We start from the raw sequence: 11,443 nt of genomic DNA, 5'->3' as shown, positions 1-11,443 counted from the left end.
CCACCAAGGTGACGGGGCCAAGCCATGCTGGGCTGGGTGGAGAAGGCCCCGCGGCCCCCTCCCCCACAAGGACGGTCGGGAGGTGCTCTCTTCAAATGCCCTTGTAGGGGGCTGGCCAAGGCCAAGGGCTCCTGGGCGGGGCTGGCAGCCAGGACAAGAGACGGACAGAGTCCAGCGCTTTCTCAGAGCCCCAGGCCCACTGAGGCCAGGCCCAGGCTCTCCTCCAGGCCAGGGCCCAGGGGCTGCAGGCCTGGGCATGGGCTCTGGGGGTTTCCTTCCCTCCCCTACACCCAGACGTGGAGGTTCACAGGAGCAGCCACGCGCTGGAGGGACTGCCTGGCACGTTCCTCCTGCAGGCACTGGGCCAGGGCCGCTCTTCCCCGGGGTGGGGAGCACAGCAGCCCAGCAGCCCGGCGCCTGCCTCCAGGGTCTCCCGCCCAGGGCAGCTGCTGTTGCTGCTGCTGCCCAGGCCCCAGGGGACCCCACGGGTGGGCCAAGCTGCTGAGTCATCAGCACAGACTAGAGCCATGGGGGGCCTTAGCGTGGGAACCAAGGGCTCTCACATGCGGAGGGGACGGTCTCCCCACGGGGCCACCCTCAGGGCCCTTAGCAGCAAGACCCCTTTCCCCAAAGAGTTCACACTGGTCACCACACAGAGCCAAAAAGGGTCCAGTCACTTCATTTTTACTACTTCACATTTTCAGCAAATAAAGGTGCAAACAGGGTTTATTTCACATTAATATATTAACTGTTTTTTTTTTTTTTTTTTTTTGTCAAATAAATAGGGAATTCTCTTTTAAATAACCATCTCCTCCCTTCTCGGCCAGTCCAGAAGCAAATGAAAGCAAATTTTAATGCATCCAGGGGGCATATCACCAATTATGCATGAAGCTTAAATGGACAAGGGCAGGGGGAGGGGCTGGTGAGGAGGTCACGGACAGCACACACAGGCTCAGGCCAGGCCCCAGGGGTCAGCACCCAGCAGCCCCAACACGGCATGATGGAATGAACATGCATTCTCCAGTTCCAGTCTGAGAAGCCCCTTCTAGAGGGAGAAGAGAGAAGGCCAAGGGAAACAAAAACCAAAAATGGAGGGAAGCAGTGGGCTCCCTCCCCATCACAGCAGTCTGGCCGGATGCCGCCCACCTTTCAGAAGCTCAAGTTAAAGCTCCAAAAGCCAAAGTGGTGGCAACAGAGGACCAAGGACAGAACAGGGAGGAGAAGGTGAGTGTGACCGGGCTGGAAGCTGGCTGGGATTGGAATGTGGGCCAAGAGCCCGGTGAGAACGTGGCCTTCCACAGGTAGGTACAGACCAGAGTGGAGGGAAGGTGAGAGGGGCCCGGCAGGGCCCCCAGGAAGACACAAGGCTGGTCTGAGGGAGTTCACAAGGCTGAGTATAAAGTGGATTCCAAAACGAGGGAGCTGGACTGCGGTAGAGGAGGTGGCCAGAGAGTCCCTCTGTGGGCAGAAGCTACTAGAGCAGGACAGGAACGAGGTGGATGCCCGCGCTCCTGAGCAGAACCCCGGAGATGGTGAGAGGGGAGCGCATCCGAGCGGCACCCTGGGCTCTGAGCTTGAAAAGCGGGAGGCATGGCTCCCAAGTCAAGGGGTGCCCCCCCTTCCCTCAACACCAGTCTCTGGGAAGTATTTTATAATCAGACCTGGAGGAAGAACAGGGCCCCTTCCATCACCCTCCTAGCCCCAGTGTCAGCCCCCAGGAGAAGGGAAGGGGAGAGTGATGAGGGGTGGGAGGCAGGGGCAGGAGGGGTCTACTGCGTCTTCTTATCTTCTGGGGGGTAGTAGGGAGGTGGCGGAGGCTGGTTCTGAGGGAGGAAGGAAAAAAAATCCCATTAGAAGGTTCACGACAAGACAAGGTCTCCCTGCCCCAAACCCTTGAGAGCTGTCGGCCCGCCCCCGGCCCGGCTCACCGTGGGCATGTAGACATTGTGTGGGTTGCCCGGGTTGTAATAGGCGCTGGCAGCCGCTTCTGCAGCCTTGGCTTCAGCTGTGAGAGCAAACACACTCCGGGTGAGCCCCAGCGACAAGCCCTCCCCTCTTCCAGTTGCCCCCGGAGGCGGTGCTACTGGGTCCCTTCCAGTCCCTTTACCCACTTCTCCCCACCTGATCCTCCGCACAATCCCACCATGTGGTACTGCCACTATCTGATCGTGGATGATGAGATGACAGAGGGAGATCTTCTCCGCCCCAGGGCCCACAGCTAGCGGCGGGGGGAGGGGTGGGGGGAAGGACGACTGGAATCTAGATCTTCACCAGCAGCCACCACACTGCCAATCCCCTGGACTAGACCAAGCCCAGGGGTCATTCACCATTCAGGGCTCCTGGCCAATCTCTAGCCGTTTGCTGAGCTCTCCATGCAGCCATGGAGAGGAGAGAGCTGGCCCCCCAGGACTGCTAGCAGCCCAGGGTCTCACCTGCTGGAGTGGAGGGGACATCAGGGCCGCTGACTGGAGGCTCCATGGGCCCAGGGTAGGGCGGCGGTGGAGGCTGCACATATCCCATGGCCCCATCCATCATGGGAGGTCCTGGATAGAACTCTGCTCCACAAGAGAGTGATAGAGACCCAGTGAGCAACCTAGCCCCCAGCTCCCTCAGCTGGCACCTCCCGGGCCTCTCCAGCTCCTCCATTTGTCCTGAAGCAGCTCAAAGAACAAGTCTCCCCTCTACAACCCCCTGGCCTGGCCGGGGGAGGGGTAGGGGTAGGGGTGATTAGTGGGAGGGGGGTAAAGGGGGTGGGCAGCAAAGGACACACTCACCAGGTGGGGGCGGTGGATAGGGGTAGCCAGGAGGGCAGGGGTACATTCCATTGGCGACTGGCGGGGGAAAGACATAGGCCCCGCTGGGCGTGTAAGAATACCCATAGGCTCCATTGGGGGCTTCACCTCGGGAGGCTATAAGTACAAGGGGAGAGAGAAGTGAGTGTCGTCTACCGAGGGGAGCTGCAGGGTCCCGGGAATGTGCACAGCAGACATGCCTTACTCCGTCCCATTCCATTCCCCACCCACGCTTGAGCCAGCCTCTTGAACAGAGAGGAAGTGAGGGATCTGGATGGGGACAGAGGTCAGAGCCAGGGTAGGGTAGGGTAGGGCCAGGGCAGAGGAGGACAGATAGACAGAGAGAAAGAGGGGGGCTCAGGGACGGGGGACTAGAAGGAGCTGGAGTAAGGCTGGGGACAACGTGAGGATGTCTGCTGAACACACCCCTTGGTGATTTAAACTGCCTAATGGTTGCTTAACGGTTGGGTTTCTTGTTTGTTTTTATAAGGCCACAGTAAAACGTCTCGGAGTCCAAAGAGCTGTGTCAAGATGTCCTATCCAGGCTCCAGACAGGGTAACCCAGCCTCTGAGATACAGGCCACAGTGACAAGCTAATGACAAGCTTCCTTCCCAATTCCCAGCCTCGGTCGGCCCGGGGCCCAGAGACTTAGCTTAGTAACAAAAAGTAAACAAACTCAAATGAACAAACTAAAACCCACAGGTTTCCAATATATGTTTTCACCCCGCACTTTCAGAGCCGGGATACCTTGAGATGCCACCTGTAGCATCCGCTGTCCAAACTCGATGGCGCCCCCTGCCGTAAAGGTCAACTTGTATGACGCAGCGCCTTCCCAGCCACCTGGGAGGGGAACAGGGCATTACTGGCTCAGGAAAAAACACAGATTACAGCTGAAGAGATGGCTCTGTTCCCTACAGGTCTCCTTCCAGTGCCCGTGGGGAGAGGGCTGGCTCTGCAGTGCCTGCCTTCCCGCCAGGCTGCTTCTGGTGCGCTGCCCACACAGCATGTGCCCGCTGCAGGCTGGCCTGTCTTCTGCTCCTGCCTGCTTCACTCTCTCGAACAGGGGGCTTTTCTTTCTTGGAACTTGTTATCCCACCCCCAGCTGTATAAGTTCCTCAGCGAGAGCCTCCCACTCATCAATGAGGCAGCTTCCCCAGAGCAGGTTTCCTCAGCAACAAGTGACATTCAAGTTCAGAGCATCTCTCTCCTCCTGAGGGGCCTAAGGATGGGCCCCCCGCTCCTCCAGCCTGGCTTCTGCCAAAGGGGAACCATGAGTCTCTAGAGAGCAAGGCCACCTGGCTGGGTGGAAGGGGGAGGCCAAGTTTAACACAGAGGTCTCTGGTGTCTGCAGAAGAGCCTGCTGCCAAGCAGGGCCTCTCCAGGAGGCAGAGGGGCCGCTGGCTCTTCCTGGCTCTAGAAAAGACCATTCCTGAGGGACGCCTGGGTGGCTCAGTGGTTGAGCGTCTGCCTTTGGCTCGGCGTGATCCCAGGGTCCCAGGATCGGGTCCGACATTGGTTTCCCCACACAGGGCCTGCTTCTCCCTCTGCCTGTGTCTCTGCCTCTCTCTCTGTATCTCTCGTGAATAAATAAATCAAATCCTTTTTTTTTTTTTTTTAAAGATTTCATCTATTCATGAGAGACACAGAAAGAGAGAGAGGGAGAGGCAGAGACACAGGCAGAGGGAGAAACAGGCTCCATGCAGGGAGCCCGACGTGGGACTCGATCCCGGGGCTCCAGGATCACGTCCTGACCCAAAGACAAAACGCTCAACCGCTGAGCCACCCAGGCATCCCAAATAAATAAAATCTTAAAAAAAAAAAAAAAAAAAAGACCATTTCTGAGAGTCTGACACGTCGTTTCCCATACCTAGAATGTGAACATGCTCCCCGGTTACGGTAAGCATTTATTTTTCAGTCATTTGGCTGATTTCACTCTGAAAAGGTGACATGAGCTGCTTTTAATGTCAGGATTTCTTAGCTCTTGTCATTCAAAAACCCACCCCTGCTGACCAGCTCGCAGCCCAGGGTTGGGTCCTGGAAGCCAATCCAGAGCCAGGAGGAAGAGGATATCTCCGAGACAGTAGAGGTGTGCCCCAGCACCTCCCTGAGAGCCCATCTGTGGCCCTGAGCCCCCTTCACCCACCTCCTGCTTCAGCTTTCACTGTTCCCTTGATGTAGTTTGCACCAAACACAGGCTGCTTGATCTCACAGTCCTTCATCAGATAAAATGGCATCATGAAAGACTGCATGGCATCCTTTCCTTTGGACAGAAAGATAACCTGCACGGAGACAGGAAGAGAGCCTTCAGTGGCCACACCACGGCCAGCCCGCTCAATTATCACTTCCCAGCAGCCCTAGGGCACACTCTGCACCAGACACTTCCGGAGAGAGCTCTGTAAGTGAGAGGGCCTACGTGCGGCCTGGCTGGAGAGGCTGAACGTGGGTGTTCACGAGACAAACACACCACTCACAGGTCACATGAGAGGGACAGGCTGCTCTGCCGTTTAAGTGGTGGCTGTGGTACGCAAGTGAGGGGAGCTGTAAAGCTAGGGCAGGGGGGCAGGGTAGGGCAGTGCTGACTTCCAGAAGGGGGCTGGGAGGCATAGCCTGAGCTTCACAGAACAGAGTGAAGGAGAGGTAGGGGGTGTTGGGTCCCAGGAGAAGGGGGCTGCCCAAACTGCAAGTCTCCCAGCCTGCACTTGGAAAACTACGTTTTAAACCCTTCAATCTGTGACTGAAGATGCCACCAGAAAAGGGGTTTTGAGGCTCCCTTGTCTCTAAGTTGCGGTGATGAAAACCTTAAAGATATGCCGCTCTCTTCCAACCATCTTTAAATCTAACTCTTGGGACGCCTGGGTGGCTCAGTGGTGGAGCGTCTGCCTTCGGCTCAGGGTGTGATCCCGGGGTCCTGGGATCGAGTCCCATATCGGGCTCCCCGCAGGGAGCCTGCTTCTCCCTCTGCCTTTTTGTCTCTCACGAATAAATACATAAAATCTTAAAAAAAAAAAAAATCTAACTTTTGGTAGCTACAAGCAGTGAACCTTTTCTAAGAATGGCCATTTGTCTTTCTCTGGAAGACTCTCAGTCGGCCTGGCTCAGTCTCAGGCAAGGCCCATCCTGCAGTTGGGCACTTCTCGCTCTGCAGGGCTGTGCTGGGCTTTCCGCCCAGACTGGAGGCTCCGGCCATGCTACTATGTCCTGTTTTCCGTACTTGTCACTCTGGATGTGTACAAAGGCCTTGTGGGCCCTTTCTGCTCTCACAGAAATCAAGGTACAACAGCCCCCTGCTGCCCCAGGCCCCAGTCACCCCAGCTGCTGCACACAACAACATAGATTTTACAGTAGTGGTTCCAGAATTTTCATGGATTCAATGCCCAGGGGTTGGTTCAGCTGCCCACAGAGTCTGCTGATTCTAGAACCTGGGAGCACATGACAGAAACATGGGGAGGGCTGGCCACAGGTTCAGGGGCCACTGGACCCATAAGGCTGAGGCTGACATAAGACTCACATCGGCCTCCAGGAACCATGGGCTTGCAAACCCACCATCACTGTGCAACTCACCCGGTAAGGAGTAAGGTAGACGGTGCCTTTCTTGGTCCCTTTGAAGGCCTCGGGCACGTTCTTCATGTCATTGAATGTAAGTTCCACATGGTCATAGGACATCAGAATGCTGTGATGAGAAACGAGAACAGGCCGTGATGAGCCAGCTGGGAGCCACGACCTGCCTACGCCAGGGACTAGACCCCCCATCCCTGAGATACGCAGGTGTCTAGCACGTCGTGTCTCAAAGTTGTTTTGACGTTGCTGCAAGGAAACTATTAATACATCCTCGAAATAGATGAGCAAGGCGGGGTCCTCAGAATTTCCCCAAGCCCCACATATACCCCCTCCTCTCAAGGGACAACAGCAGAAGAGCCGAGGCGGAGGGCTTTAAAGCCATTAACACCATAATCCCTCAAATCAGGTTAGATTACCTGGGTTGACTCTCCCATTTTCTTCTGAGTCCCTATAATGTGTGTCTGTTTTCATTGGCTTATTAGTACTGACCCATAAACCCTCTAAGACAGGACTCTACACATTACCAAAGGGCTCATTTCACACCTCTTTAAACCGGGGCTTCCTGAACTGGGTCTACATGGGTGGGAGTCCATGAAATGATGGTGTACGTGCGTTTTTCTGGAAGAATCTGCGGCTTTCATCACTCTCAAAGGGATTCATCACTTGAAAAGTAAGACTATCTTACACATGAAATTTTAAACGCTAATTTAAACTTCAACTGCCATACAATTTTTTCCAGAAACAAGGCGGAAACATTTTCTAAAACAAGGCACACCATTATTTAGCAGCACAGAGCCCGAAGCCAGGTAGGAGGTCCACCAGGACAGATACATTCTTGTCCCACAAAGTCCCACTGAGAAAGAAAGAAAAATAGTCCCAGGAGATGTTACCAAATGGCATCGAAGTGTTTTTCCAGGCCTAGGACTGGCTTGCACTCAAGAGAGACTACAAAATGGGAACAATGTGAGGTTTCTCTGATTAGAAGATAACAGAGTCCAAGTTCACATGGTTCCATTTGTCTTCCTCCTCCCAAATATCACAACTTTCTTCACTGGGGAGGGTAAGTGGGAAAGAGGACTGGTACCAGGGAAGAGAAGTACAGCTCAGAGGGGCACCAAGGTGGCTCAGTTGGTTAAGTGGCGGACCCTCAGTCTCTGCTCAGGTCATGATCTCAGGGTTCTCATGGGACTCTGAGCTCAGCCCTGAGTCTGCTTGTGGCTTCTCTCTTTCTCTCCCCGTCTGATCCTCCCCCTGCGCTTGCACGGACTCTCTCTAAAATAAATAAACCGGGGATCCCTGGGTGGCGCAGCGGTTTAGCGCCTGCCTTTGGCCCGGGGCGCGATCCTGGAGACCCGGGATCGAATCCCACGTCAGGCTCCCGGTGCATGGAGCCTGCTTCTCCCTCTGCCTGTGTCTCTGCCTCTCTCTCTCTCACTGTGTGCCTATCATAAATAAATAAAAATTAAAAAATAAAAATAAAAAAAATAAATAAACCTTGACAGAGAGAGCGCCCATAAATAGGTGGAGCAGCAGGCAGAGGGAGAGGGAGAAGGAGAAGCAGGCTCCCTGCTGAACAGGGAACCTGATCCGGCCTTGATCCCAGGACCCTGGATCATGACCTGAGCCCAATGCAGATGCTTAACTGACTGAGCCACCCAGGTGTCCCTAAAACAAATAAATCTTAAAAACAAATATAGTTAAGAGGTACAGCTCAGAGAAAAACAGCTCATTACCAGGAACAGGCTGGGCTGGCAGACCCTGAGCAGGGACGATGGAGGGAACGTCAGCACTCTGAAGCCCGGGGCACCCCTGGCTTTCTCCTGACTCATCAAGCATTCCTGGGTGCTGGCCCTGGCAGCCTACAAGGCTCTGATCCCACTGAAGTCTCTTCCAGGGACTCAGACTCCTCGTAAGCACCTCCCGCCTTAAAGAGAATTTCAGCGTCAGCCTAGCTGAACCGAGGCTGGATGGTCTAATTCCCGGTGCCCAAGGAGCAAGAGAGAAGCCACAGAGAAGTTCAGAGACCAGAGCAAAGAGGACAGAACTGACGGGCGGGGGGCGGGGGAAGGTGAGGGAGGGGGTGAGGGGTATGGAGAGAGGCGGGGAGACCTCTGCTCAGGGAAGTGATCCAAGTCAACAGGCACTGGAGAGAAAGACGCAAGGACAGACATTGTGCCAGGAAATGTGTTCGCCATTTGACAAACATTATCTATCTAACTGCACCTCTGGGCCTCAGTCTCTCATCTGGAAACTCGGCAGTTCTGGAATATACCAGAAGGCTATGTACTGGTAGTCAAGCCTTTTGACTTTATTTAAACAGAATTAAGATTTTTCATGAGAGACACAAAGAGAGAGAGAGGCAGAGACACAGGCAGAGGGAGAAGCAGGCTGGATGGGAGACTCGATCCCCGGACCCCAGGATCACGCCCCGGGCTGAAGGTGGCGCTAAACCGCTGAGCCAGCGGGGCTGCCGGCCTTTTGACTTTAAAGACGCCTTTCCTGGAATCCCGTCTGTGTCATATACAGCCCTGTGATCTCTGGCAAGTCACCTAACCTCTCCGTGCCTCAGTTTCCCTGCATGTAAAACGTGCAGACCAGCATGATCTAAGCGCTGCGCCGCACTTACACGTTAAGGCAGAAGAGCACAGCCTGGCGCGTAGGAACGTAGTAAACACTCAGTAAGTAGCAATTATTTTTGTCTAAGGCTCTTCCCACCCCGTGAAGTCATCGACTCTGGGAAAGGGGCTCAAGAGCGACCCCGGGGCCCACCTGTCTGCCCAGCCGCCGCCCCCCCGCGCCAGCCCACAGCTAACCGCGACGTCCCAGCCGCTCCGCCGACCCACCCTCGGCCTCCGGCCCCGCCTCCAGCCGTTAACCCCCCCCCCGCACCCCGTCGGTTTACCTTCACCGGTTCATCCCCGGCCGCCCACCGCCCACGCCCCCCCCCCCATCGTTTTTCCAGGATCCTTCCGCCGTGTTTTCACCTCTCGGTGTTGTTGACGATCACTCCGCCGCCCTCCGAGTGGTTCTTGTTGAGCGCCATAGTCTCTCGGAAAAGGGTCCCGAGACTCTCAACGCAGTGCGCCTGCGCCCCTCCACGGCCCGCCCCTAGTGGCGTCGTTCGTATTAGAGCCAGCCAATCACAGCTCTTGTGCGGAGCCTGGTCCAACCACCTGATCTCGAGCGTCACGTGGTAATAGTTTACTCACTCCCCCTCCCGTTTCGCCTGCATCACAAACAAGCTGAAGACTACAATTCCCAGAAGGCCATGCTCCCTCAATCGGCTTTTCTCTACGTTAGCGGAAGGATGCACTCTGGAACTTGTAGTCTTCCAGGCCGGATTGACTGCCCCAGTTGCATAACTAATCGGCCTGCGCATTACGCACAGCCCTTCGTATCTTCCAAGGGACCGGAATAAACAGTTGGACACGTCACAGGGGTATTACTCGGAAAGGCCTTGAGCACAAAAGTGAATACTCACAGAATGAGGGGGCGGCGGTGGGAATCTAAACCGGGTGTGGGGAATGCTGAGCAGTCACTTGCTAGGGCATCTTTATTTGTGAAACACTGAGTCTACATGACTTTGCCCCTGATCCGGGTGGTCACTGTAGCCGTGTAGATGAGCGCAAGACCCGGGTCCAGGACGGGGCGGGCTGCCAGAGCATCCCTGTCGTGAAGTCAGACCCGGACCCTCGGAGGTTGGGGGTGAGACTGTCCGGTGGCCCGACCTGACCCCTGCACCAAATACCAGGGTCCGGTGGGGAGCGCCTCTACCTTCAGCCCCGCAGGCCTCGCGGTGGCCCTGCTCCCTCTAGAACGATCTGGCTTCGGTCAGGCCCGCCCGGGAGCTTTCCAGCTGTAAGATTTCAACAAGACTCACAGTCATTGAAAGGACCTAGGAGCCCGGACAAGGCAAGTCCGGCAGCCCCATTATGTGGTTTATGAAATACAGCTGAGTCATTTCAGCTTGGGCCCCAGCACTGGGCGGCGCCCTTGGGCAGCTGTAGTAATTATGTATCTCCACGTCCGAGGTAGTTCTTTTTTTATTATTTTTATTTTTTTATTTATTCATGAGAGACAGAGAGAGACAGGCAGGTTCCCTGCGGGGAGCCTGATACAGGACTCGATCCCAGGACCCCGGGATCAAGACCTGAGCCAAAGGCACATGCTCAGCCACTGAACCACCCAGGAGACCCTGAGGTGGATCTTCCAGGGGAGGAAAGAAGGGTGTCACTCCCCACGTGGTGGTGCTGGTGCATCATTAATCTTAAAGGATCGGAAGTTTGAGTTTAAGCAGTACAGCTGATTCCCTGACATGTGATGGCCAACCTGGGGACCCACCTGCCTGACTTATCTTTTAGAGTTTCCTAGGTGAGGGATCAACACCCAGAAAAGATGAAACATGTAACAGCCTTCTGGGAAGTCTTAAGCACAAGCAGGTGGGGCCTTGCAGGACGAGTGCAATAAATTACTGCACGATGGACGTGATCTGCTCCAGTAGTTAAATTAATTTTGGCTCGCGAAGTCTATGCAGCTTTTTTTAAAATTTTTTATTTATTTATTTTTTAAATTTGTATTTATTTATGATAGTCACAGAGAGAGAGAGAGAGGCAGAGGGAGAAGACACAGGCAGAGGGAGAAGCAGGCTCCATGCACCGGTAGCCGACGTGGGATTCGATCCCGGGTCCCCCCAGGATCGTGCCCTGGGCCAAAGGCAGGCGCCAAACCGCTGCGCCACCCAGGGATCCCTTTTTTTTTTTTTTTTTTTTAATGAAGGCAAATTCCATGTGCAGATACAGAAGGATTGCCAGTTTGTTAAGTTCAAACAGGTGTATAAATATGCTTCCACAAAAACAAAACAAAACAAAAAACAAACAAAACTTTTGCCTAGGGGTCGCCTAGGTGGTGCAGTTGGTTCAGGGTCTGCCTTGGGCTCCAGTCATGATCCCAGGACCTGGGTTCTAGCCCCACATCCAGCTCCCTGCTCAGCAGGCAGTCTTTCTCTCTCTCTCTCTCTGCCTCTGACTGCTGTTCCCCCTGCGTCAAATTCTTTTTTAAAAAAAGAAGAAACTTTGCTTGTGTTAACATTAAG

At 54.7% G+C, this 11,443-nt stretch overlaps 1 protein-coding gene across 4 annotated transcripts; it reads right to left on the bottom strand.

Annotated features, from left to right (window-relative positions):
* Window positions 1–668: 668 nt before the first annotated feature.
* WBP2 (WW domain binding protein 2) lies at window positions 669–9,494 on the bottom strand. Of its 4 annotated transcripts, none has more exons than XM_038546574.1 (8): window positions 9,336–9,401; window positions 6,355–6,463; window positions 4,937–5,072; window positions 3,541–3,633; window positions 2,775–2,909; window positions 2,433–2,555; window positions 1,929–2,005; window positions 669–1,823 (listed from the first exon to the last, which is right to left on the bottom strand). In XM_038546574.1, the coding sequence occupies exons 1-8, from the start codon at window positions 9,392–9,394 to the stop codon at window positions 1,770–1,772; spliced, it is 786 nt and encodes a 261-aa protein (XP_038402502.1). In that variant the 5' UTR covers window positions 9,395–9,401; the 3' UTR covers window positions 669–1,769. The 4 variants fall into 4 exon arrangements, with proteins under 4 accessions (XP_038402502.1, XP_038402505.1, XP_038402503.1 ...); XM_038546575.1 differs by lacking the exon at window positions 9,336–9,401 and adding an exon at window positions 9,254–9,294 and having other exon boundaries at window positions 1,637–1,823; XM_038546576.1 differs by lacking the exon at window positions 9,336–9,401 and adding an exon at window positions 8,978–9,109 and having other exon boundaries at window positions 1,637–1,823.
* Window positions 9,495–11,443: the final 1,949 nt, after the last annotated feature.

Source organism: Canis lupus, chromosome 9 (genome assembly GCF_011100685.1).
Source record: "Canis lupus familiaris isolate Mischka breed German Shepherd chromosome 9, alternate assembly UU_Cfam_GSD_1.0, whole genome shotgun sequence".
Classification (NCBI taxonomy): domain Eukaryota; kingdom Metazoa; phylum Chordata; class Mammalia; order Carnivora; family Canidae; genus Canis; species Canis lupus.
This window is presented reverse-complemented; position numbering and strand designations above follow the sequence as displayed.